The following is a 24,158-nucleotide window of genomic DNA, read 5'->3' as shown; positions in this document are numbered from 1 at the left end:
GACTTAGGAGTCCTCGTGCAAGACACCCAGAAGGTTAATTTACAGGTTGAGTCAGTGGTAAAGAAGGCAAATGCAATGTTGGCATTTATTTCAAAGGGAGTAGAATATAAAAGCAAGGAGATAATGCTGAGCCTTTATAAGACACCAGGCAGGCTGCACTTGAAGTATTGTCAGCAGTTTTGGGCCCAATATCTCAGAACGGATGTGTTGTCATTGGAGAGAGTCCAAAGGAGGTTCACAAGAAAGATTCCGGGAGTGAAGGGGTTAACGTATCAGGAGTGTTGGCAGCTTTGAGCCTGTACTCACTGGAATTTAGAAGGATGCGGGGGATCTCATTGAAACCTATGGAATGTTGAAAGGACTAGACAGGGTGGATGTGCAGGGGATGTGTCCTGTGATGAGGGTATCCAGAACTAGAGGACACAGCCTCAAAGTTTGGGGGGGGGGGGGGGCCCTTTACAACAGAGGTAAGGAGGAATTTTTTTAGCCAGAGAGTAGTGAATCCGTGGAATGTTCTGCCACAGACTGCGGTGGAGGCCGAGTCCGTGGGTATACTTAAGGTGGAAGATGATAGTTTCCTGATCGGTCAGGGCATCAAAGGATATGGCGGGAAGGCAGGTGTTTGGGGTTGGGCGGGATCCGGGATCAGCCGTGATGGAATGTTGGGGCAGACTCGATGGGGCGAATGGCCTCATTCTGCTATGCCTTCTGCCCACTCCAGAAGACGCGACGCTGATTTGCTTTGATTAATTAATTTATTTAGAAATGCAATATGGAGCCGGCAACGTGCAAACTCCTGCGGGGGGAGGCCGGAAGTGTACTCCGAACGTTGGGACTCCTGGAGACATGACAGCATCACGACTGAAACCACCCAAACATGCACCCGAGTGACGAGCAGGTCACACCAGCTCAGCGCTGTCCTGTGCCCCCAGTGCCCGCTGCAGAGCCACAGTGCTGGCCACCAGCAGCAGGTTCTGCCCACAGGGGCTCCTGAGGCCCAGCAGCCCGGCGGGAGGCAGCTCGCCCGCCAGCAGGCCGAGCAGACTGCCGGCGACCCCCCAGCCGTTGACGGTGAAGAGGCTGACGGTGAGGACGGAGAGCAGAGCAGCAGCCATGGCCGCTCGGACCGCTGGACACTGCCCGCCTCCAGCCAGCGGGTCCGAACAGGCGGCGGCCAGGAGAGCGCCGGTCAGCACCGAGTTGGCAGCTAGCCGGTCGCGGTTGGACCAGTGGAAGGCGAAGGCGAATACAGCTGGACCAAGGACAGCGGAGGCCCAGGCTGCCTCCCGCTGGCTCCGGCGCAGGAGGGGCGCCAGGTCCCCACTGCAGTGGCAGACCGCGCCCAGCGCCGCCGCACATGCCTGCAGGAGAAAGGCAGCTGCTGAACCCACGTTCACCTGCGGAGAAACGGGAGGAGTTAGAGAATGCAGGATATCGAGCCCGTACACTCCCCCCCCACCCACAGGGACATCGGAGAGTGAGGGAGTGTGTGGTATCGAGCCCGTACACTCCCCCCCACCCACAGGGACATCGGAGAGTGAGGGAGTGTGTGGTATCGAGCCCGTACACTCCCCCCCACCCACAGGGACATCGGAGAGTGAGGGAGTGTGTGGTATCGAGCCCGTACACTCCCCCCCCCACCCACAGGGACATCGGAGAGTGAGGGAGTGTGTGGTATCGAGCCCGTACACTCCCCCCCCCACCCACAGGGACATCGGAGAGTGAGGGAGTGTGTGGTATCGAGCCCGTACACTCCCTCCCACCCACAGGGACATCGGAGAGTGAGGGAGTGTGTGGTATCGAGCCCGTACACTCCCCCCCACCCACAGGGACATCGGAGAGTGAGGGAGTGTGTGGTATCGAGCCCGTACACTCCCCCCCACCCACAGGGACATCGGAGAGTGAGGGAGTGTGTGGTATCGAGCCCGTACACTCCCCCCCACCCACAGGGACATCGGAGAGTAAGGGAGTGTGTGGTATCGAGCCCGTACACTCCCCCCCCACCCACAGGGACATCGGAGAGTGAGGGAGTGTGTGGTATCGAGCCCGTACACTCCCCCCAACCCACAGGGACATCGGAGAGTGAGGGAGTGTGTGGTATCGACCCCGTACACTCCCCCCCACCCACAGGGACATCGGAGAGTGAGGGAGTGTGTGGTATCGACCCCGTACACTCCCCACCCACTGTGAGGGAGCATGTGATATCGAACCCGTACACTCCCCACCCACAGGGACCTCGGAGAGTGAGGGAGTGTGTGGTATCGAGCCCGTACACTCCCCACCCACAGGGACCTCGGAGAGTGAGGGAGTGTGTGGTATCGAGCCCGTACACTCCCCACCCACAGGGACATCAGAGAGTGAGGGAGTGTGTGGAATCGAGCCCGTACACTCCCCCCCACCCACAGGGACATCGGAGAGTGAGGGAGTGTGTGGTATCGAGCCCGTACACTCCCCCCCCCACCCACAGGGACATCGGAGAGTGAGGGAGTGTGTGGTATCGAGCCCGTACACTCCCCCCCCCACCCACAGGGACATCGGAGAGTGAGGGAGTGTGTGGTATCGAGCCCGTACACTCCCTCCCACCCACAGGGACATCGGAGAGTGAGGGAGTGTGTGGTATCGAGCCCGTACACTCCCCCCCACCCACAGGGACATCGGAGAGTGAGGGAGTGTGTGGTATCGACCCCGTACACTCCCCCCCCACCCACAGGGACCTCGGAGAGTGAGGGAGTGTGTGGTATCGAGCCCGTACACTCCCCCCCACCCACAGGGACATCGGAGAGTGAGGGAGTGTGTGGTATCGAGCCCGTACACTCCCCCCCACCCACAGGGACATCGGAGAGTAAGGGAGTGTGTGGTATCGAGCCCGTACACTCCCCCCCCACCCACAGGGACATCGGAGAGTGAGGGAGTGTGTGGTATCGAGCCCGTACACTCCCCCCAACCCACAGGGACATCGGAGAGTGAGGGAGTGTGTGGTATCGACCCCGTACACTCCCCCCCACCCACAGGGACATCGGAGAGTGAGGGAGTGTGTGGTATCGACCCCGTACACTCCCCACCCACTGTGAGGGAGCATGTGATATCGAACCCGTACACTCCCCACCCACAGGGACCTCGGAGAGTGAGGGAGTGTGTGGTATCGAGCCCGTACACTCCCCACCCACAGGGACCTCGGAGAGTGAGGGAGTGTGTGGTATCGAGCCCGTACACTCCCCACCCACAGGGACATCAGAGAGTGAGGGAGTGTGTGGAATCGAGCCCGTACACTCCCCCCCACCCACAGGGACATCGGAGAGTGAGGGAGTGTGTGGTATCGACCCCGTACACTCCCCACCCACAGGGACATCAGAGAGTGAGGGAGTGTGTGGTATCGACCCCGTACACTCCCCCCCACCCACAGGGACATCAGAGAGTGAGGGAGTGTGTGGTATCGACCCCGTACACTCCCCCCAACCCACAGGGACATCGGAGAGTGAGGGAGTGTGTGGTATCGAGCCCGTACACTCCCCCCCACCCACAGGGACATCGGAGTGAGGGAGTGTGTGGTATCGAGCCCGTACACTCCCCCCCACCCACAGGGACATCAGAGAGTGAGGGAGTGTGTGGTATCGAGCCCGTACACTCCCCACCCACCCACAGGGACATCAGAGAGTGAGGGAGTGTGTGGTATCGAGCCCGTACACTCCCCCCCACCCACAGGGACATCGGAGAGTGAGGGAGTGTGTGGTATCGACCCCGTACACTCCCCCCCACCCACAGGGACCTCGGAGAGTGAGGGAGTGTGTGGTATCGAGCCCGTACACTCCCCCCCCCACCCACAGGGACATCGGAGAGTGAGGGAGTGTGTGGTATCGAGCCCGTACACTCCCCCCCACCCACAGGGACATCGGAGAGTGAGGGAGTGTGTGGTATCGAGCCCGTACACTCCCCCCCACCCACAGGGACATCGGAGAGTGAGGGAGTGTGTGGTATCGAGCCCGTACACTCCCCCCCACCCACAGGGACATCGGAGAGTGAGGGAGTGTGTGGTATCGAGCCCGTACACTCCCCCCCCACCCACAGGGACCTCGGAGAGTGAGGGAGCGTGTGGTATCGACCCCGTACACTCCCCACCCACAGGGACATCAGAGAGTGAGGGAGTGTGTGGTATCGAGCCCGTACACTCCCCCCCACCCACAGGGACATCGGAGAGTGAGGGAGTGTGTGGTATCGACCCCGTACACTCCCCACCCACTGTGAGGGAGCATGTGATATCGAGCCCGTACACTCCCCCCCCACCCGCAGGGACATCAGAGAGTGAGGGAGTGTGTGGTATCGAGCCCGTACACTCCCCCCCACCCACAGGGACATCGGAGAGTGAGGGAGTGTGTGGAATCGAGCCCGTACACTCCCCCCCACCCACAGGGACATCAGAGAGTGAGGGAGCGTGTGGTATCGACCCCTTATTCTCTCACCCCCCACCCACAGGGACATCAGAGAGTGAGGGAGTGTGTGGTATCGAGCCCGTACACTCCCCCCCACCCACAGGGACATCAGAGAGTGAGGGAGTGTGTGGTATCGACCCCGTACACTCCCCACCCACAGGGACCTCGGAGAGTGATGGAGTGTGTGGTATCGAGCCCGTACACTCCCCCCCACCCACAGGGACCTCGGAGAGTGAGGGAGTGTGTGGTATCGACCCCGTACACTCCCCCCCACCCACAGGGACATCGGAGAGTGAGGGAGTGTGTGGTATCGAGCCCGTACACTCCCCACCCACCCACAGGGACATCGGAGAGTGAGGGAGTGTGTGGTATCGACCCCGTACACTCCCCCCAACCCACAGGGACATCGGAGAGTGAGGGAGTGTGTGGTATCGAGCCCGTACACTCCCCACCCACCCACAGGGACCTCGGAGAGTGAGGGAGCGTGTGGTATCGACCCCGTACACTCCCCACCCACAGGGACATCAGAGAGTGAGGGAGTGTGTGGTATCGAACCCGTACACTCCCCACCCACCCACAGGGACATCGGAGAGTGAGGGAGTGTGTGGTATCGAGCCCGTACACTCCCCCCCCACCCACAGGGACATCAGAGAGTGAGGGAGTGTGTGGAATCGAGCCCGTACACTCCCCCCCACCCACAGGGACATCGGAGAGTGAGGGAGTGTGTGGTATCGACCCCGTACACTCCCCACCCACAGGGACATCAGAGAGTGAGGGAGTGTGTGGTATCGACCCCGTACACTCCCCCCCACCCACAGGGACATCAGAGAGTGAGGGAGTGTGTGGTATCGACCCCGTACACTCCCCCCAACCCACAGGGACATCGGAGAGTGAGGGAGTGTGTGGTATCGAGCCCGTACACTCCCCCCCACCCACAGGGACATCGGAGTGAGGGAGTGTGTGGTATCGAGCCCGTACACTCCCCCCCACCCACAGGGACATCAGAGAGTGAGGGAGTGTGTGGTATCGAGCCCGTACACTCCCCACCCACCCACAGGGACATCAGAGAGTGAGGGAGTGTGTGGTATCGAGCCCGTACACTCCCCCCCACCCACAGGGACATCGGAGAGTGAGGGAGTGTGTGGTATCGACCCCGTACACTCCCCCCCACCCACAGGGACCTTGGAGAGTGAGGGAGTGTGTGGTATCGAGCCCGTACACTCCCCCCCCCACCCACAGGGACATCGGAGAGTGAGGGAGTGTGTGGTATCGAGCCCGTACACTCCCCCCCACCCACAGGGACATCGGAGAGTGAGGGAGTGTGTGGTATCGAGCCCGTACACTCCCCCCCACCCACAGGGACATCGGAGAGTGAGGGAGTGTGTGGTATCGAGCCCGTACACTCCCCCCCACCCACAGGGACATCGGAGAGTGAGGGAGTGTGTGGTATCGAGCCCGTACACTCCCCCCCCACCCACAGGGACCTCGGAGAGTGAGGGAGCGTGTGGTATCGACCCCGTACACTCCCCACCCACAGGGACATCAGAGAGTGAGGGAGTGTGTGGTATCGAGCCCGTACACTCCCCCCCACCCACAGGGACATCGGAGAGTGAGGGAGTGTGTGGTATCGACCCCGTACACTCCCCACCCACTGTGAGGGAGCATGTGATATCGAGCCCGTACACTCCCCCCCCACCCGCAGGGACATCAGAGAGTGAGGGAGTGTGTGGTATCGAGCCCGTACACTCCCCCCCACCCACAGGGACATCGGAGAGTGAGGGAGTGTGTGGAATCGAGCCCGTACACTCCCCCCCACCCACAGGGACATCAGAGAGTGAGGGAGCGTGTGGTATCGACCCCTTATTCTCTCACCCCCCACCCACAGGGACATCAGAGAGTGAGGGAGTGTGTGGTATCGAGCCCGTACACTCCCCCCCACCCACAGGGACATCAGAGAGTGAGGGAGTGTGTGGTATCGACCCCGTACACTCCCCACCCACAGGGACCTCGGAGAGTGATGGAGTGTGTGGTATCGAGCCCGTACACTCCCCTCCACCCACAGGGACCTCGGAGAGTGAGGGAGTGTGTGGTATCGACCCCGTACACTCCCCCCCACCCACAGGGACATCGGAGAGTGAGGGAGTGTGTGGTATCGAGCCCGTACACTCCCCACCCACCCACAGGGACATCGGAGAGTGAGGGAGTGTGTGGTATCGACCCCGTACACTCCCCCCAACCCACAGGGACATGGAGAGTGAGGGAGTGTGTGGTATCGAGCCCGTACACTCCCCACCCACCCACAGGGACCTCGGAGAGTGAGGGAGCGTGTGGTATCGACCCCGTACACTCCCCACCCACAGGGACATCAGAGAGTGAGGGAGTGTGTGGTATCGAACCCGTACACTCCCCACCCACCCACAGGGACATCGGAGAGTGAGGGAGTGTGTGGTATCGAGCCCGTACACTCCCCCCCCACCCACAGGGACATCAGAGAGTGAGGGAGTGTGTGGTATCGAACCCGTACACTCCCCCCCCACCCACAGGGACATCGGAGAGTGAGGGAGTGTGTGGTATCGACCCCGTACACTCCCCACCCACAGGGACATCAGAGAGTGAGGGAGTGTGTGGTATCGAGCCCGTACACTCCCCACCCACCCACAGGGACCTCGGAGAGTGAGGGAGTGTGTGATATCGAGCCCGTACACTCCCCCCCACCCACAGGGACATCAGAGAGTGAGGGAGTGTGTGGTATCGACCCCGTACACTCCCCACCCACAGGGACATCAGAGAGTGAGGGAGTGTGTGGTATCGACCCCGTACACTCCCCACCCACCCACAGGGACATCGGAGAGTGAGGGAGCGTGTGGTATCGACCCCGTACACTCCCCACCCACAGGAACATCAGAGAGTGAGGGAGTGTGTGGTATCGAGCCCGTACACTCCCCCCCCACCCACAGGGACATCAGAGAGTGAGGGAGTGTGTGGTATCGAGCCCGTACACTCCCCACCCACCCACAGGGACATCAGAGAGTGAGGGAGTGTGTGGTATCGACCCCGTACACTCCCCCCCACCCACAGGGACATCAGAGAGCGAGGGAGTGTGTGGTATCGAGCCCGTACACTCCCCACCCACCCACAGGGACATCGGAGAGTGAGGGAGTGTGTGGTATCGACCCCGTACACTCCCCACCCACCCACAGGGACCTCGGAGAGTGAGGGAGCGTGTGGTATCGACCCCTTATTCTCTCACCCCCCACCCACACTGACATCAGCGAGTGAGGAAGTGTGTGGTATCGAGCCCGTACACTCCCCACCCACCCACAGGGACATCAGAGAGTGAGGGAGCGTGTGGTATCGACCCCTTATTCTCTCACCCCCCACCCACACTGACACCCTGTCCCACAGGGACATCAGTGGACTTAATTTCAAGGATTGTACAGTATTCTGCAAAGTCGTAGGCACATATATACACAGTGCCCATGCAAAGTATTCACTTCCCAGTGTTTTACAACATTGAATCACAGGGGATTTAATTTGGCTTTCTTTGACACTGATCAACAGAAAGACTCTTTCACGTTAAAGTGAGAACAGATCTGTACAAAGTGATCTAAATTAATTACAAATATAAAACACAAAGTAATTGATTGCACAAATGTCTTACAGCAGACTGAAAGCCTTGAGCATGTAGATATTAAGGAAGAGGATGTGCTGGAGATTTTGGAAAGCATCAAGTTGGGTAAATCGCTGGGACCAGATGGGATGTACCCCAGGCTACCGTGGGAGGTGAGGGAGGAGATTGCTGAGCCTCTGGCAATGATCTTTGCATCATCAATGGGGACGGGAGAGGTTCCGGAGGTTTGCGGATGTTGTTCCCTTATTCAAGAAAGGGAGTAGAGATAGCTCAGGAAATTATAGACCAGTGAGTCTTACTTCAGTGGTTGGTATGTTGATGGAGAAGATCCTGAGAGTTGAATTTATGAACATTTAGAGAGGTATAATATGATTAGGAATAGTCAGCATGGCTTTGTCAAAGGCAGGTCGTGCCTTATGTGCCTGATTGAATTTTTTGAGGATGTGACTAAACACATTGATGAAGGAAGAGCAGTAGATGTAGTGTATATGGATTTTAGCAAGGCATTTGATAAAGTACCCCATGCAAGGCTTATTAAGGAAGTAAGGAGACATGAGATCCAAGGGGACATTGCTTTGTGGATCCAGAACTGGCTTACCCACTGAAGGCAAAGAGTGGTTTTAGACGGGTCATATCCTGCATGGAGGTCGGTGACCAGTGGTGTGCCTCAGGGATCTGTTCTGGGACCCTTACTCTTTGTGATTTTTATAAATGACCTGGATGAGGAAGTGGAGGGATGGGTTAGTAAGTTTCCTGATGACACAAAGGCTGGGGGTGTTGTGGATAGTGTGGAGGGTTGTCAGAGGTTACAGTGGGACATTGATAGGATGCAAAACTGGGCTGAGAAATGGCAGATGGAATGCAATCAATTATTTTGTGGTTTTATATTTATAAGTGTGAGGTGGTTCATTTTGGTAGGTCAAATATGATGACAGAATATAGTATTAATGGTAAAACACTTGGCAGTGTGAAGGATCGGAGAGATTCTGAGTCTATAGGATGCTCAAAGCAGCTGTGCAGGTTGACTCTGTGGTTAAGAAGGCATATGGTGTATTAGCATTCATCAATCATGGAATTGAATTTAGGAGCCGAGAGGTAATGTTGGAGCTATATAAGACCCTGGTCAGACCCCAATAGAGACCTGTGTTCAGTTCTGTTTGGCTCACTATAGGAAGGATGTGGAAACCATAGAAAAGGGTGCAGAGGAGATTTACAAGGATGTTGCCTGGATTGGGGAGCATGTTTATGAGAAAGGGTTGAGTGAACTCGGCCTTTTGTCCTTGGAACGACAGAGGATGAGAGGTGACCTGATAGAGGTGTACAAGATGATGAGAGGCATTGACCGTGTGGATAGTCAGAGGCTTTTTCCCAGGGCTGAAATGGTTGCCACAAGAGGACACAGGTCTAAGGTGCTGGGGAGTAGGTACAGAGATGTCAGGGGTAAGTTTGTTTTACTCAGAGAGTGGTGATTGTGTGGAATGGGCTGCTAGCAATGGTGGTGGAGGTGGATACGATAAGGTCTTTTAAGAGACTTTTGGATAGGTACATGAAGCTTAGTAAAATAGAGGGCTATGGGTAAGCCTAGTAATTTCTGAGGTAGGGACATGTTCGGCACAACTTTGTGGGACGAAGGACCTGTATTGTGCTGTAGGTTTTCTATCTTTCTAAGTATTCACTCCCTTTAAGTCAGTATTTAGTAGCTGCACCTTTGGCAGCAATTACAGCCTTGAGTCTGTGTGGATAGGTCTCTATCAGCTTTGCACATCTGGACACTGCAAGTTTTCCTCATTCTTCTTTACAAAACTGCTCAAGCTCTGTCAGACTGCATGAGTGAATAGCCCTTTTCAAACCTAGCCACAAATTCTCAATTGGATTGAGGTTTGGACTCTAGCTTGGCCATTCCAGGACACTAACATAGAAAACCTACAGCACAATACAAACCTCCACCACCATTGCTGGCAGCCCATTCCACACACTCACCACTCTCTGCGTAAAAAAACTTACCCCTGACATCTCCTCTGTACCTACTCCCCAGTTTTTTTCAGCAGTGGCTTTCTCTTTGCCACTCTCCCATAAAGCTGTGACTGGTGAAGCACCCGGGCTAGTTGTTGTATGCACAGTCTCTCGCATCTCAGCCGCTGAAGCTTGTAACTCCTCCAGAGTTGTCATAGGTCTCTTGGTGTCTCCCTCACTGGTCCCCTTCTTGCACGGTCACTCTGTTTCTGAGGACGGCCTGCTCTCGGCAGATTTACAGCTGTGCCATATTCTTTTCATTTCTTGATGACGGACCTAACTGCACTCCAAGGGATATTCAGTGAGTTGGAAATATTCTTGTATCCATCTCCTGACTTGTGCTTTTCAATAACCTTTTCGTGGAGTTGCTTGGAGTGTTCTTTTGTCTTCATGGTGTAGTTTTTCCCGGGATACAGACTCACCAGCAATTGGACTCTCCAAATATAGCAGTATTTTTCCTACAATCAATTGAAACACCTTTACTGCACACAGTGATCTCCATTTAACTAATTATGAGACTTCTAAAACCATTTGGCTGCTCCAGTGATGATTTGGGGTGTCATATTAAAGGTGGTGAATACTTGTGCAATCAATTATTTTGTGGTTTTATATTTGTAATTAATTTAGATCACTTTGTAGAAATCTGTTTTCACTTTGACATGAAAGATTTTTTTTCTGTTGATCAGTGTCAAAAAAACCAGTGATTCAAAGTTGTAAAACAATAAAACATGAAAACTTCCGTGGGGGAGTGGTGAATACTTTTTATAGGCATTGTAACTGGTGTGCCTAAGACTTTTGCACAACACGATAATTTTACGTATGGCCGTGTACTGTTGCCACAAAAAAACAAAATTTCATGACAGGTGAGTGATGATAAACCCGATTCTGATATGGGTCTCTATTGTGGACTGAGAGTGGGAAGGGGAGCAGGGAGAGGGGAATCATGGTTGGGAAATGGGAAGGGAGAGGGTAGGGAGCAGGAAATGGCACAGAGACATTCTGTAATGATCAATAAACCAATTATTTGGAATCAAATGACCTTGCCTGGTGCTAACCAACCCCCCTCCTCTGTCCCTGTCCTCTCCTGTGGTGTTCAATTCTCGCCATTCCCAACATCCTTTGTTCCTGCCAGATTGACAAACTCACTCTCCGCTCCACATTGACAAATACAGTACTGTGCAAAAGGCTTAGGCACCCTCGCTATGTACGTGTGCCTGAGACTCTCTGCAACTTAAAATTTAGAATTAATTTAAATCATACATCCACCTCACAGCATGATGAAGTAAAAATCTTTCTGTTATGACTCCGTCACAATGCACAGACGTGTGAATTTGGAAGTCTAATGGCTTGTAGAGAGAAGCTGTCCAGTAGCCTGTTGGTCCTGGTTTTAATGCTGAAATACCGTCTGCCAGACGGAAGCAGCAGAAAGTTTCGGTTGGGATGACTGGTGTCCCTGATGACCTTCCAGGCCTTCTTTCTGTGCCTGCTGCTGTAAATGTCCTCAATGGAGGGAAGTTCACAGCCACAGATGCGCTGGGCTGTCCATACCACTCTCTGCCGTGCCCAGCGATCAAGGATGGTGCAGTTCCCATACCGGGGGGTGATACTGCCAGTCAGGATGCTCCCAGTGGTGCCCCTGTAGAGGATATGGGGGCTCAACCCGAACTTCTTCAGTCGCCTGAGGTGGAAGAGACGCTGTTGTACTTTTTTTGCCACAAAGCCGGTGTATACAGTCTGGAGGGATCATCAGTGATGTGTATACCCAGGAACTTGAAACTACTCACCCTCTCAACTGCAGAGCCATTGATGCTGATCAGGTTGAGCCTGTCTCCTTTCCTCCTGTGATCCACAATCAGCTCTTTTGTTGTTTGGACATGAGGGAGAGGTTACTATCCTGGCACCACTGTGTCAGGGTGTCAACCTCCCCTCTGTAGGCTGTCTCATCCCCACTAGAAATAAGGCCAATCAAAGTCGTGTCATCTGTGAATTTGATCGACAGATTGGAGCTGTGTGTGGCAGTACAGTCGTAGGTGTAAAGGGAGTAGAGAAGGGGACTCAGGACACAACCCTGAGAGCACCTGTGTTGAGGGTCAGGGGGCAGAGGTGAGGGAGCCCATCCTTACCACCTGTTGGCAACTCGATAGGAAGTCCAGGATCCAGCTGCACAAGGTGGGGTGAAGTCCGAGGTCTCGGAGCTTCCTCTCCAGTCTGGAGGGGATTATGGTGTTGAATGCTGAACTGTAGTCCAGGAACAGCATTCTAATGTATGCATCCCTCTTCTCCAGGTGAGAGAGGACGGTGTGTCGTGCTGTGGCTGTGGCGTCATCGGTAGACCAGTTCTGTCGGTAGGCGAATTGTAGGGGGTCCAGTGTGGGTGGTAGCAAGCTGCAGATGCCGTCTTTAACCAGCCTCTCAAAGCACTTGCTCATAATTCAGGTGAGTGCGACAGGCTGCCAGTCGTTCAGGCATGTTACCTTGGTCTTCTGAGCGACACTTCCAAATGAAGTTTCTGACCACCTCCCTGTATTCAGAGATGTTCTCCGCTCAAAATACCTCCCAGGCGGCGCTATCAAAGTAGTTTTGTAACAATGAGTCTGATTGGTTGGACCAGCAGTGGATAGTTTTCACTGTGGCTGCTTCCTGTTGCATTTTCTGCCTGTAGGTGGGTAGGAGCAAGATGGAGGAATGGTCAGGCTTTCCAAACGGAGGGCAAAGGAGTGCTTTGTAGGTGTTGCGGAAGGGAGAGTAGCAGCTGTTGAGTATGCTTCCTCGATGTGTTGCCAGAACTTCGGATAAGCTCTGGTCAGCGATACTTAAAGTCCGAGGCAATGATGAAAGCAGCCCCTGGGTGTGTGGATTCATGGATATTCGCAAGGTTCGCTAAGTGGGATGGACACTGCTGTGAATTCCTACGGCAGCCTTAAAGGTCGACGTAGCAGAATTCGGTACTCCAGGTTTTCACTTCTGAATGCTATTTGCTTACTTTTATCGTTTGCACCATTTGTTTGTCTCTCTGTACAAGGGGTGTTCGATGGTCTTCTTTTCATTGAAAGGGTCCTGTTGGGTTTCTTTGCTTTGTGGCTGGAGATGAATCTCATTCTGTGATTGGATATGTACTTTGAACCACACAAGCTGACCAATTGGTCAGTATTGGTATCCATCGACAATGCTGAGTAAAAATGTAATTTCTTTGTTCGAATCTCAAAACAGTTTGGTGATGGAGGCCAGGTTCTTCTCCGTGTAGGACAAGTAAATAAAGTACGAGAGAGGAACCAGCGCAAGTTTTCAGAACCCCGTTGATCGGCGATAACTCATGGACTCACCTTACGAGCATGCTGAAATGCCACCACGGACACGATGAAGAGCAAGACGTTGGTGGTCGCTAAGGCCCAGTCCGTCTCCTGGGGCAACAGCATCCGGGATCCCACCTCTGACCAGTTATAAAGCTAACACCAATCTGGAGGCCAGAGGGCCTTGGTACACAAATGACTGAAGCATCCCAGTGCAGGAGTGCAAGAACAGCTTCTCCAATCACCAGCCACTCTGCAAATAAAAGGACAGTCTCAAGAGGTGTCCAGCGAACAACCAGATCATGATAAAGCCCACCTGGTTAACTCGCAGATACTAGATGCTAGAGGAACTCCGGAGGCGAGGCGTTATCTAACGAAAAGAATAAACAGTCAACGTTTTTGGCTGAGACCCTTCTTCAGGCCCGGCAAGGAAGGTGGAAGATGCCAGAATGAGAAGGGTGGGGGGAGGGGAATGAAAAGAAGCTGCAAGGTGATAGGTGAAGCTAACCGGGTGGAACAGGGGAAGGTGAAATAAGAAGCTGGGAGGTGATAGGTGCAAAAAGGTAAAGGGGGAATCTGATAGGATAGGAGAGTGGACCACGGGATGAAAGTGAAGGAGGAGCGGCATCAGAGCAGGTGATAGGCAGGTGACGAGGCCACAGCGGAGAATAGAAGAAGAGGGAAAGGGGAGACGGAAATGAAGTTGATCAGAAGGGGAAATCGATGTTCCTCCCAGCAGGTTAGAGGCTACCTAGATAGAATACAAGGTGTTGTTTCTCCAACCTGAGAGTGGACTCACAATGGCAGAAGGACAGTCTATTGATGGATGAGTCAAAATGGGAATGGGGATAGGAATTAAAATGATTGGCCATCAGGAAATTCCACTTTCCACAGATGGAGTTCAGGTGAACAATGAAGCAGACCCCAAGTTATGAAATGTCTCAACAATTTAGAGGAGGCCACAACGGGATCATTGGATACAATAGATGACTCTGACCCATTCACAGGTGACGTGTTGTCTCACTCCGAGTGTCACTGTGCTTCGAGCACGAACACAGCATACAAACCCAAACAGACCATCTCCACAACTCACTGACACTAACACAGCATCTCCACAACTCACTGACCCAAACACAGCATCTCCACAACTCACTGGCCCAAACACAGCATCTCCACAACTCACTGGCCCAAACACAGCATCTCCACAACTCACTGGCCCAAACACAGCATCTCCACAACTCACTGACCTAAACACAGCATCTCCACAACTCACTGACACTAACACAGCATCTCCACAACTCACTGACCCAAACACAGCATCTCCACGACTCACTGACCCAAACACAGCATCTCCACAACTCACTGACCCAAACACAGCATCTCCACAACTCACTGACCCAAACACAGCATCTCCACAACTCACTGACCCAAACACAGCATCTCCACAACTCACTGACCCTAACACAGCATCTCCACAACTCACTGACCCAAACACAGCATCTCCACAACTCACTGGCCCAAACACAGCATCTCCACAACTCACTGACCCTAACACAGCATCTCCACATCTCACTGACACTAACACAGCATCTCCACGACTCACTGACCCAAACACAGCATCTCCACGACTCACTGACCCAAACACAGCATCTCCACGACTCACTGACCCAAACACAGCATCTCCACGACTCACTGACCCAAACACAGCATCTCCACGACTCACTGACCTAAACACAGCATCTCCACAACTCACTGACCCTAACACAGCATCTCCACAACTCACTGACCCAAACACAGCATCTTCACAACTCACTGACCCAAACACAGCATCTCCACAACTCACTGACCCAAACACAGCATCTCCACAACTCACTGGCCCAAACACAGCATCTCCACAACTCACTGACCTAAACACAGCATCTCCACGACTCACTGACCCAAACACAGCATCTCCACGACTCACTGACCCAAACACAGCATCTCCACGACTCACTGACCCAAACACAGCATCTCCACAACTCACTGACCCAAACACAGCATCTCCACGACTCACTGACCTAAACACAGCATCTCCACAACTCACTGACCCTAACACAGCATCTCCACAACTCACTGACCCAAACACAGCATCTTCACAACTCACTGACCCAAACACAGCATCTCCACAACTCACTGACCCTAACACAGCATCTCCACAACTCACTGACCCAAACACAGCATCTCCACAACACACTGACCCTAACAGACCATCTCCACAACTCACTGACCCAAACACAGCATCTCCACAACTCACTGACCCTAACACAGCATCTCCACAACTCACTGACCCAAACACAGCATCTCCACAACTCACTGACCCAAACACAGCATCTCCACAATTCACTGACCCAAACACAGCATCTCCACAACTCACTGACCCAAACACAGCATCTCCACAACTCACTGACCCTAACACAGCATCTCCACAACTCACTGACCTAAACACAGCATCTCCACAACTCACTGACCCAAACACAGCATCTCCACAACTCACTGACCTAAACACAGCATCTCCACAACTCACTGACCCAAACACAGCATCTCCACAACTCACTGACCCTAACACAGCATCTCCACAACTCACTGACCTAAACACAGCATCTCCACAACTCACTGACCTAAACACAGCATCTCCACAACTCACTGACCCAAACACAGCATCTCCACAACTCACTGACCCTAACAGACGACCTCCACAACTCACTGACCCAAACACAGCATCTCCACAACTCACTGACCCTAACAGACCATCTCCACAACTCACTGACCCAAACACAGCATCTCCACAACTCACTGACCCTAACAGACTATCTCCACAACTCACTGACCCAAACACAGCATATCCACAACTCACTGACCCAAACACAGCATCTCCACAACTCACTGACCAAAACACAGCATCTCCACAACTCACTGACCTAAACACAGCATCTCCACAACTCACTGACACTAACACAGCATCTCCACAACTCACTGACCCAAACACAGCATCTCCACAACTCACTGACCTAAACACAGCATCTCCACGACTCACTGACCCAAACACAGCATCTCCACAACTCACTGACCCTAACAGACGACCTCCACAACTCACTGACCCAAACAGACCATCTCAACAACTCACTGACCTAAACACAGCATCTCCACAACTCACTGACCCTAACAGACTATCTCCACAACTCACTGACCCAAACACAGCATCCCCACAACTCACTGACCCTAACAGACCATCTCCACAACTCACTGACCCAAACACAGCATCTCCACAACTCACTGACCTAAACACAGCATCTCCACAACTCACTGACCCTAACAGACTATCTCCACAACTCACTGACACAAACACAGCATCTCCACAACTCACTGACCCTAACAGACGACCTCCACAACTCACTGACCCAAACACAGCATCTCCACAACTCACTGGCCCAAACACAGCATCTCCACAACTCACTGACCCAAACACAGCATCTCCACAACTCACTGGCCCAAACACAGCATCTCCACAACTCACTGACCTAAACACAGCATCTCCACAACTCACTGACACTAACACAGCATCTCCACAACTCACTGACGCAAACACAGCATCTCCACGACTCACTGACCCAAACACAGCATCTCCACGACTCACTGACCCAAACACAGCATCTCCACAACTCACTGACCCAAACACAGCATTTCCACAACTCACTGACCTAAACACAGCATCTTCACAACTCACTGACCCTAACACAGCATCTCCACAACTCCCTGACCCAAACACAGCATCTTCACAACTCACTGACCCAAACACAGCATCTCCACAACTCACTGACCCTAACAGACGAACTCCACAACTCACTGACCCAAACACAGCATCTCCACAACTCACTGACCCTAACAGACCATCTCCACAACTCACTGACCCAAACACAGCATCTCCACAACTCACTGACCCTAACAGACTATCTCCACAACTCACTGACCCAAACACAGCATCTCCACAACTCACTGACCCAAACACAGCATCTCCACAACTCACTGACCCAAACACAGCATCTCCACAACTCACTGACCTAAACACAGCATCTCCACAACTCACTGACACTAACACAGCATCTCCACGACTCACTGACCCAAACACAGCATCTCCACAACTCACTGACCTAAACACAGCATCTCCACAACTCACTGACCCAAACAGACCATCCCCCGAACTCACTGACCCAAACACAGCATCTCCACAACTCACTGACCCAAACACAGCATCTCCACAACTCACTGACCCAAACACAGCATCTCCACAATTCACTGACCCTAACACAGCATCTCCACAACTCACTGACCCAAACACAGCATCTCCACAATTCACTGACCCAAACACAGCATCTCCTCAACTCACTGGCCCAAACACAGCATCTCCACAACTCACTGACCTAAACACAGCATCTCCACAACTCACTGACCTAAACACAGCATCTCCACAACTCACTGACCTAAACACAGCATCTCCACAACTCACTGACCTAAACACAGCATCTCCACAACTCACTGACCTAAACACAGCATCTCCACAACTCACTGACCCAAATACAGCATCTCCACAACTCACTGACCTAAACACAGCATCTCCACAACTCACTGACCCAAACACAGCATCTCCACAACTCACTGACCTAAACACAGCATCTCCACAACTCACTGACCTAAACACAGCATCTCCACAACTCACTGACCCAAACACAGCATCTCCACAACTCACTGACCTAAACACAGCATCTCCACAACTCACTGACCTAAACACAGCATCTCCACAACTCACTGACCTAAAAACAGCATCTCCACAACTCACTGACCTAAACACAGCATCTCCACAACTCACTGACCTAAACACAGCATCTCCACAACTCACTGACCCAAACACAGCATCTCCACAACTCACTGACCCAAACACAGCATCTCCACAACTCACTGACCCAAACACAGCATCTCCACAACTCACTGACCCAAACACAGCATCTCCACAACTCACTGACCCAAACACAGCATCTCCACAATTCACTGACCCTAACACAGCATCTCCACAACTCACTGACCCAAACACAGCATCTCCACAATTCACTGACCCAAACACAGCATCTCCTCAACTCACTGAGCCAAACACAGCATCTCCACAACTCACTGACACTAACAGACCATCTCCACAACTCACTGACCCAAACACAGCATCTCCACAACTCACTGACCTAAACACAGCATCTCCACAACTCACTGACCTAAACACAGCATCTCCACAACTCACTGACCTAAACACAGCATCTCCACAACTCACTGACCTAAACACAGCATCTCCACAACTCACTGACCTAAACACAGCATCTCCACAACTCACTGACCCAAATACAGCATCTCCACAACTCACTGACCTAAACACAGCATCTCCACAACTCACTGACCCAAACACAGCATCTCCACAACTCACTGACCTAAACACAGCATCTCCACAACTCACTGACCTAAACACAGCATCTCCACAACTCACTGACCCAAACACAGCATCTCCACAACTCACTGACCTAAACACAGCATCTCCACAACTCACTGACCTAAACACAGCATCTCCACAACTCACTGACCTAAAAACAGCATCTCCACAAATCACTGACCTAAACACAGCATCTCCACAACTCACTGACCTAAACACAGCATCTCCACAACTCACTGACCTAAACACAGCATCTCCACAACTCACTGACACTAACACAGCATCTCCACAACTCACTGACCCAAACACAGCATCTCCACAACTCACTGACCCAAACACAGCATCTCCACAACTCACTGACCCAAACACAGCATCTCCACAACTCACTGACCCAAACACAGCATCTCCACAACTCACTGACCCAAACACAGCATCTCCACAACTCACTGACCCAAACACAGCATCTCCACAACTCACTGACCCAAACACAGCATCTCCACAATTCACTGACCCAAACACAGCATCTCCACAACTCACTGACCCAAACACAGCATCTCCACAACTCACTGACCCAAACACAGCATCTCCACAACTCACTGACCCAAACACAGCATCTCCACGACTCACTGACCCAAACACAGCATCTCCACGACTCACTGACCCAAACACAGCATCTCCACGACTCACTGACCCAAACACAGCATCTCCACGACTCACTGACCCAAACACAGCATCTCCACGACTCACTGACCCAAACACAGCATCTCCACGACTCACTGACCCAAACACAGCATCTCCACGACTCACTGACCCAAACACAGCATCTCCACGACTCACTGACCCAAACACAGCATCTCCACGACTCACTGACCCAAACACAGCATCTCCACGACTCACTGACCCAAACACAGCATCTCCACGACTCACTGACCGAAACACAGCATCTCCACGACTCACTGACCCAAACACAGCATCTCCACGACTCACTGACCCAAACACAGCATCTCCACGACTCACTGACCCAAACACAGCATCTCCACGACTCACTGACCCAAACACAGCATCTCCACGACTCACTGACCCAAACACAGCATCTCCACGACTCACTGACCCAAACACAGCATCTCCACGACTCACTGACCCAAACACAGCATCTCCACGACTCACTGACCCAAACACAGCATCTCCACGACTCACTGACCCAAACACAGCATCTCCACGACTCACTGACCTAAACACAGCATCTCCACAACTCACTGACCCAAACACAGCATCTCCACAACTCACTGACCCAAACACAGCATCTCCACAACTCACTGACCCAAACACAGCATCTCCACAACTCACTGACCCAAACACAGCACCTCCACAACTCACTGACCCAAACACAGCATCTCCACAATTCGCTGACCCTAACAGACCATCTCCACAACTCACTAACCTAAACACAGCATCTCCACAACTCACTGACCCAAACACAGCATCTCCACAACTCACTGACCCAAACACAGCATCTCCACAACTCACTGACCCTAACACAGCATCTCCACAACTCACTGACCCAAACACAGCATCTCCACAACTCATTGACCCAAACACAGCATCTCCACAACTCACTGACCCAAACACAGCATCTCCACAACTCACTGACCCAAACACAGCATCTCCACGACTCACTGACCCAAACACAGCATCTCCACAACTCACTGACCCAAACACAGCATCTCCACAACTCACTGACCCAAACACAGCATCTCCACAACTCACTGACCCAAACACAGCATCTCCACAACTCACTGACCCAAACACAGCATCTCCACAACTCATTGACCCAAACACAGCCATCCCCCGAACTCATTGATACTAACAGACCATCCCCTGAACTCACTGACCCCCAATGGCTCATATCTATACCTTATTAACCCCTACCCATCCTTCTTTTGAAGGTGGAAGGAGATCAAAGCACCCCATCGAAACCTACGGGGGACATACAAAGTCCTCACAGACGGTGGTGTGAACTGATCACTGATCGCTGGCACTGTAACAGTGTAGCCCTGCAGTAATCACTGAATATCGCAACCAGCACAGAACAGCAGAATGGGACAAAGAGGAGTGGTTCAAACTGACATCGTGCACAAAGAAATTCTCAAGTGATAGAGTTAAGAGTGTGAGATCATGGTCAGCCGATTGGTAAGGGATGTGAGAGAGGTGTCTGGTTCAGACTGTCACTCGCTCATCACTTCCTTCCGTCCAGTCCCTCCTCAGTGTGCCTGCCACCCTGGCCAGTCACAGCTCCCTCTCCCCTCTCAGCCGCGCAGTAACTGAAATGCTCCATGCACATTGCCGTTTTTGCCACACAACTGTAATTTCTTTTTATATTATGTTCATATCATCATCATCGTGTGCCATATCGCATGACGTGGGCAATCATGGCCTTTCTATCATCACGATCGTCTGGGCAAATTTTCCTTTAGATGTAGTTTGTTATTGCTTTCTTGTGGGCCATATCTTTACAAGACAGGTGTCTCAGGGCATTGTCAGTACTCATCAACACACACAAAGTGCTGGAGGAACTCAGCAGGCCATTGACATTTCGGGCCGAGACCCTTCAGCAGGACTGGTAAAAAAAGATGGGTAGATTTAAAAGGTGGGAAAGGGAGTGAGAAACACAAGATGATAGGTGAAACCCAGAGGGGGAGGGGTGAAATAAAGAGCTGGGAAGTTGATTAATTTAAGAGATACAGGGCTGGAGAAGGGGAATCTGATAGGAGGCCATGGAAAAGAGAAAAATGGGGAGGAGGTGATGGGCAGGCAAGGAGCTGAGGTGAGAGAGGGAAAAGGGGATGGGGAATGGTGATGGAGGGGCCTTTACAGGAAATACGAGGAACTGTTGATCACGCCTTCAGGTTGTAGGCTACCCAGAAAGAATATAACAATTTGCTCCTCCAACCTGTACGTGGCCTCATCACAAAAGTAGAGGAGGACGTTGATGGACATATCGGAAGGGGAGTGAGAAGTAAATTAAAATGGGTGGCCACTGGGAGATCCCACTTCTCTGACAGACAGAACATAGGAGCAACTACACTGCGGGAACTCCCAGTGGCCACCCATTTTAATTCCACTTCCCACTCCCCTTCCGATATGTCCATCAATGTCTTCCTCAACTGGAATATAACACAAATCTATACATTAGTATCTCTCAAAATTTAAATAAGGAGTGCATAAAAAGTGAGGAATTGCGTGTACATAAATAAATCGATTAATCAGTGCAGGAAGAGAGAAAAACAGTGAGAACAGAAGAACACAGTGAGGTGGCGGTTACGGGTTCAGTGTCTATTCGGAAATCTGGTGGCAGAGGGGACAAAGCGGTTCCTGAATAATTAACTGTGTGTCTTCAGGCTCCTGTACCACCTTCCTGATGGTAGCAATGAGGAGAGGGCATATACTGGGTGACCGGGTCCTTAATGATGGATGCTGCCTTTTTGAGGCATCAAATTTTGAAGTTGTCCTGTTTACTCTGTGAGTTTATGTGCGGGAGGAATTTCATTGCCCTTTGGCGATTATGACAAGAAATTAATTTGAAATCATACGCATGTATTTCTCCAGCTGTCTTTTCTGCATCGTAATTGTATCTGTCTCTACCATTTCCTCTAGCTGCTTGTTCCACATATCCAACTCCCTCTGAACAGAGACTCCCCTTCATCTTTGTTCTGCAGCCCCACTACAGGAAACACCCTCTCCACGTCCACTCTATCTATGAGATGCTCTTCACCCGTTCTTCTAAACCCCGGCGTCCAGGCCCAGAGCTCTGCATAGATGAACGCTAACCTCAGCTTTTTAAAACCTCTGCAGGATGATTCTTCAGCCTTCCTTCCCGCCTGGGAAATCAGCTCCAGAATATCTCGCCTCTCCCTGGACTCCCCACGCCTTCACTTCCGGGATTAACTTCCCTGACCCCAGGACAGGGTTCAAGGGGCGGGGCCGCCCCGTATCCATGGAGACCGCCCGCCTCCTCCGTGCCGGACTATCCCCGGGAGCCGGGCGGCCACAGCGGCACCGCTCGGCGGGAGGACCGAAGTGCCGCCCCGGGAGGACCGAAGAGAACGGGAACGGAGGTACCGGGATTCTGTACAGTGAGTCTCGGCCCGAAGGGTGGGTGGTTCATCTCGGCCCGAAGGGTGGGTGGTTCATCTCGGCCCGATGGGTGGGTGGTTCATCTCGGCCCGAAGGGTGGGTGGTTCATCTCGGCCCGAAGGGTGGGTGGTTCATCTCGGCCCGAAGGGTGGGTGGTTCATCTCGGCCCGAAGGGTGGGTGGTTCATCTCGGCCCGAAGGGTGGGTGGTTCATCTCGGCCCGGTGGTTCATCTCGGCCCGAAGGGTGGCTGGTTCATCTCGGCCCGAAGGGTGGGTGGTTCATCTCGGCCCGAAGGGTGGGTGGTTCATCTCGGCCCGGTGGTTCATCTCGGCCCGATGGGTGGGTGGTTCATCTCGGCCCGATGGTTCATCTCGGCCCGATGGGTGGGTGGTTCATCTCGGCCCGAAGGGTGGGTGGTTCATCTCGGCCCGGTGGTTCATCTCGGCCCGAAGGGTGGGTGGTTCATCTCGGCCCGAAGGGTGGGTGGTTCATCTCGGCCCGAAGGGTGGGTGGTTCATCTCGGCCCGGTGGGTGGGTGGTTCATCTCGGCCCGAAGGGTGGGTGGTTCATCTCGGCCCGAAGGGTGGGTGGTTCATCTCGGCCCGGTGGGTGGGTGGTTCATCTCGGCCCGAAGGGTGGGTGGTTCATCTCGGCCCGAAGGGTGGGTGGTTCATCTCGGCCCGAAGGGTGGGTGGTTCATCTCGGCCCGAAGGGTGGGTGGTTCATCTCGGCCCGAAGGGTGGGTGGTTCATCTCGGCCCGAAGGGTCGGTGGTTCATCTCGGCCCGGTGGTTCATCTCGGCCCGAAGGGTGGGTGGTTCATCTCGGCCCGAAGGGTGGGTGGTTCATCTCGGCCCGAAGGGTGGGTGGTTCATCTCGGCCCGAAGGGTGGGTGGTTCATCTCGGCCCGAAGGGTGTGTGGTTCATCTCGGCCCGAAGGGTGTGTGGTTCATCTCGGCCCGGTGGGTGGGTGGTTCATCTCGGCCCGAAGGGTGGGTGGTTCATCTCGGCCCGAAGGGTGGGTGGTTCATCTCGGCCCGAAGGGTGGGTGGTTCATCTCGGCCCGGTGGTTCATCTCGGCCCGATGGGTGGGTGGTTCATCTCGGCCCGAAGGGTGGGTGGTTCATCTCGGCCCGAAGGGTGGGTGGTTCATCTCG

General features: G+C 53.2%; 1 protein-coding gene across 1 annotated transcript; it reads right to left on the bottom strand.

Moving 5' to 3' along the window:
* Positions 1-754: 754 nt before the first annotated feature.
* LOC132395264 (transmembrane protein 276-like) lies at positions 755-22,844 on the bottom strand. Its single transcript, XM_059971598.1, has 3 exons — positions 22,696-22,844; positions 13,395-13,614; positions 755-1,397 (listed from the first exon to the last, which is right to left on the bottom strand). The coding sequence occupies exons 2-3, from the start codon at positions 13,485-13,487 to the stop codon at positions 900-902; spliced, it is 591 nt and encodes a 196-aa protein (XP_059827581.1). The 5' UTR covers positions 13,488-13,614; positions 22,696-22,844; the 3' UTR covers positions 755-899.
* Positions 22,845-24,158: the final 1,314 nt, after the last annotated feature.

The sequence above is a fragment of the Hypanus sabinus genome, chromosome 6, assembly GCF_030144855.1.
Source record: "Hypanus sabinus isolate sHypSab1 chromosome 6, sHypSab1.hap1, whole genome shotgun sequence".
Taxonomy (NCBI): domain Eukaryota; kingdom Metazoa; phylum Chordata; class Chondrichthyes; order Myliobatiformes; family Dasyatidae; genus Hypanus; species Hypanus sabinus.
The sequence above is the reverse complement of the archived record's forward strand: the minus strand, read 5'-3'. Positions and strand labels throughout refer to the sequence as shown.

Bases quoted from the DNA above. Each gene is read 5' to 3' on its own strand.
- LOC132395264 (XM_059971598.1), bottom strand. From the start codon at position 13,487: ATGCTGTTGCCCCAGGAGACGGACTGGGCCTTAGCGACCACCAACGTC. The intron at 1,398-13,394 runs GTGAGTCCATGA...GTTTCTCCGCAG, and splicing joins CATTTCAGCATGCTCGTAAG to GTGAACGTGGGTTCAGCAGC.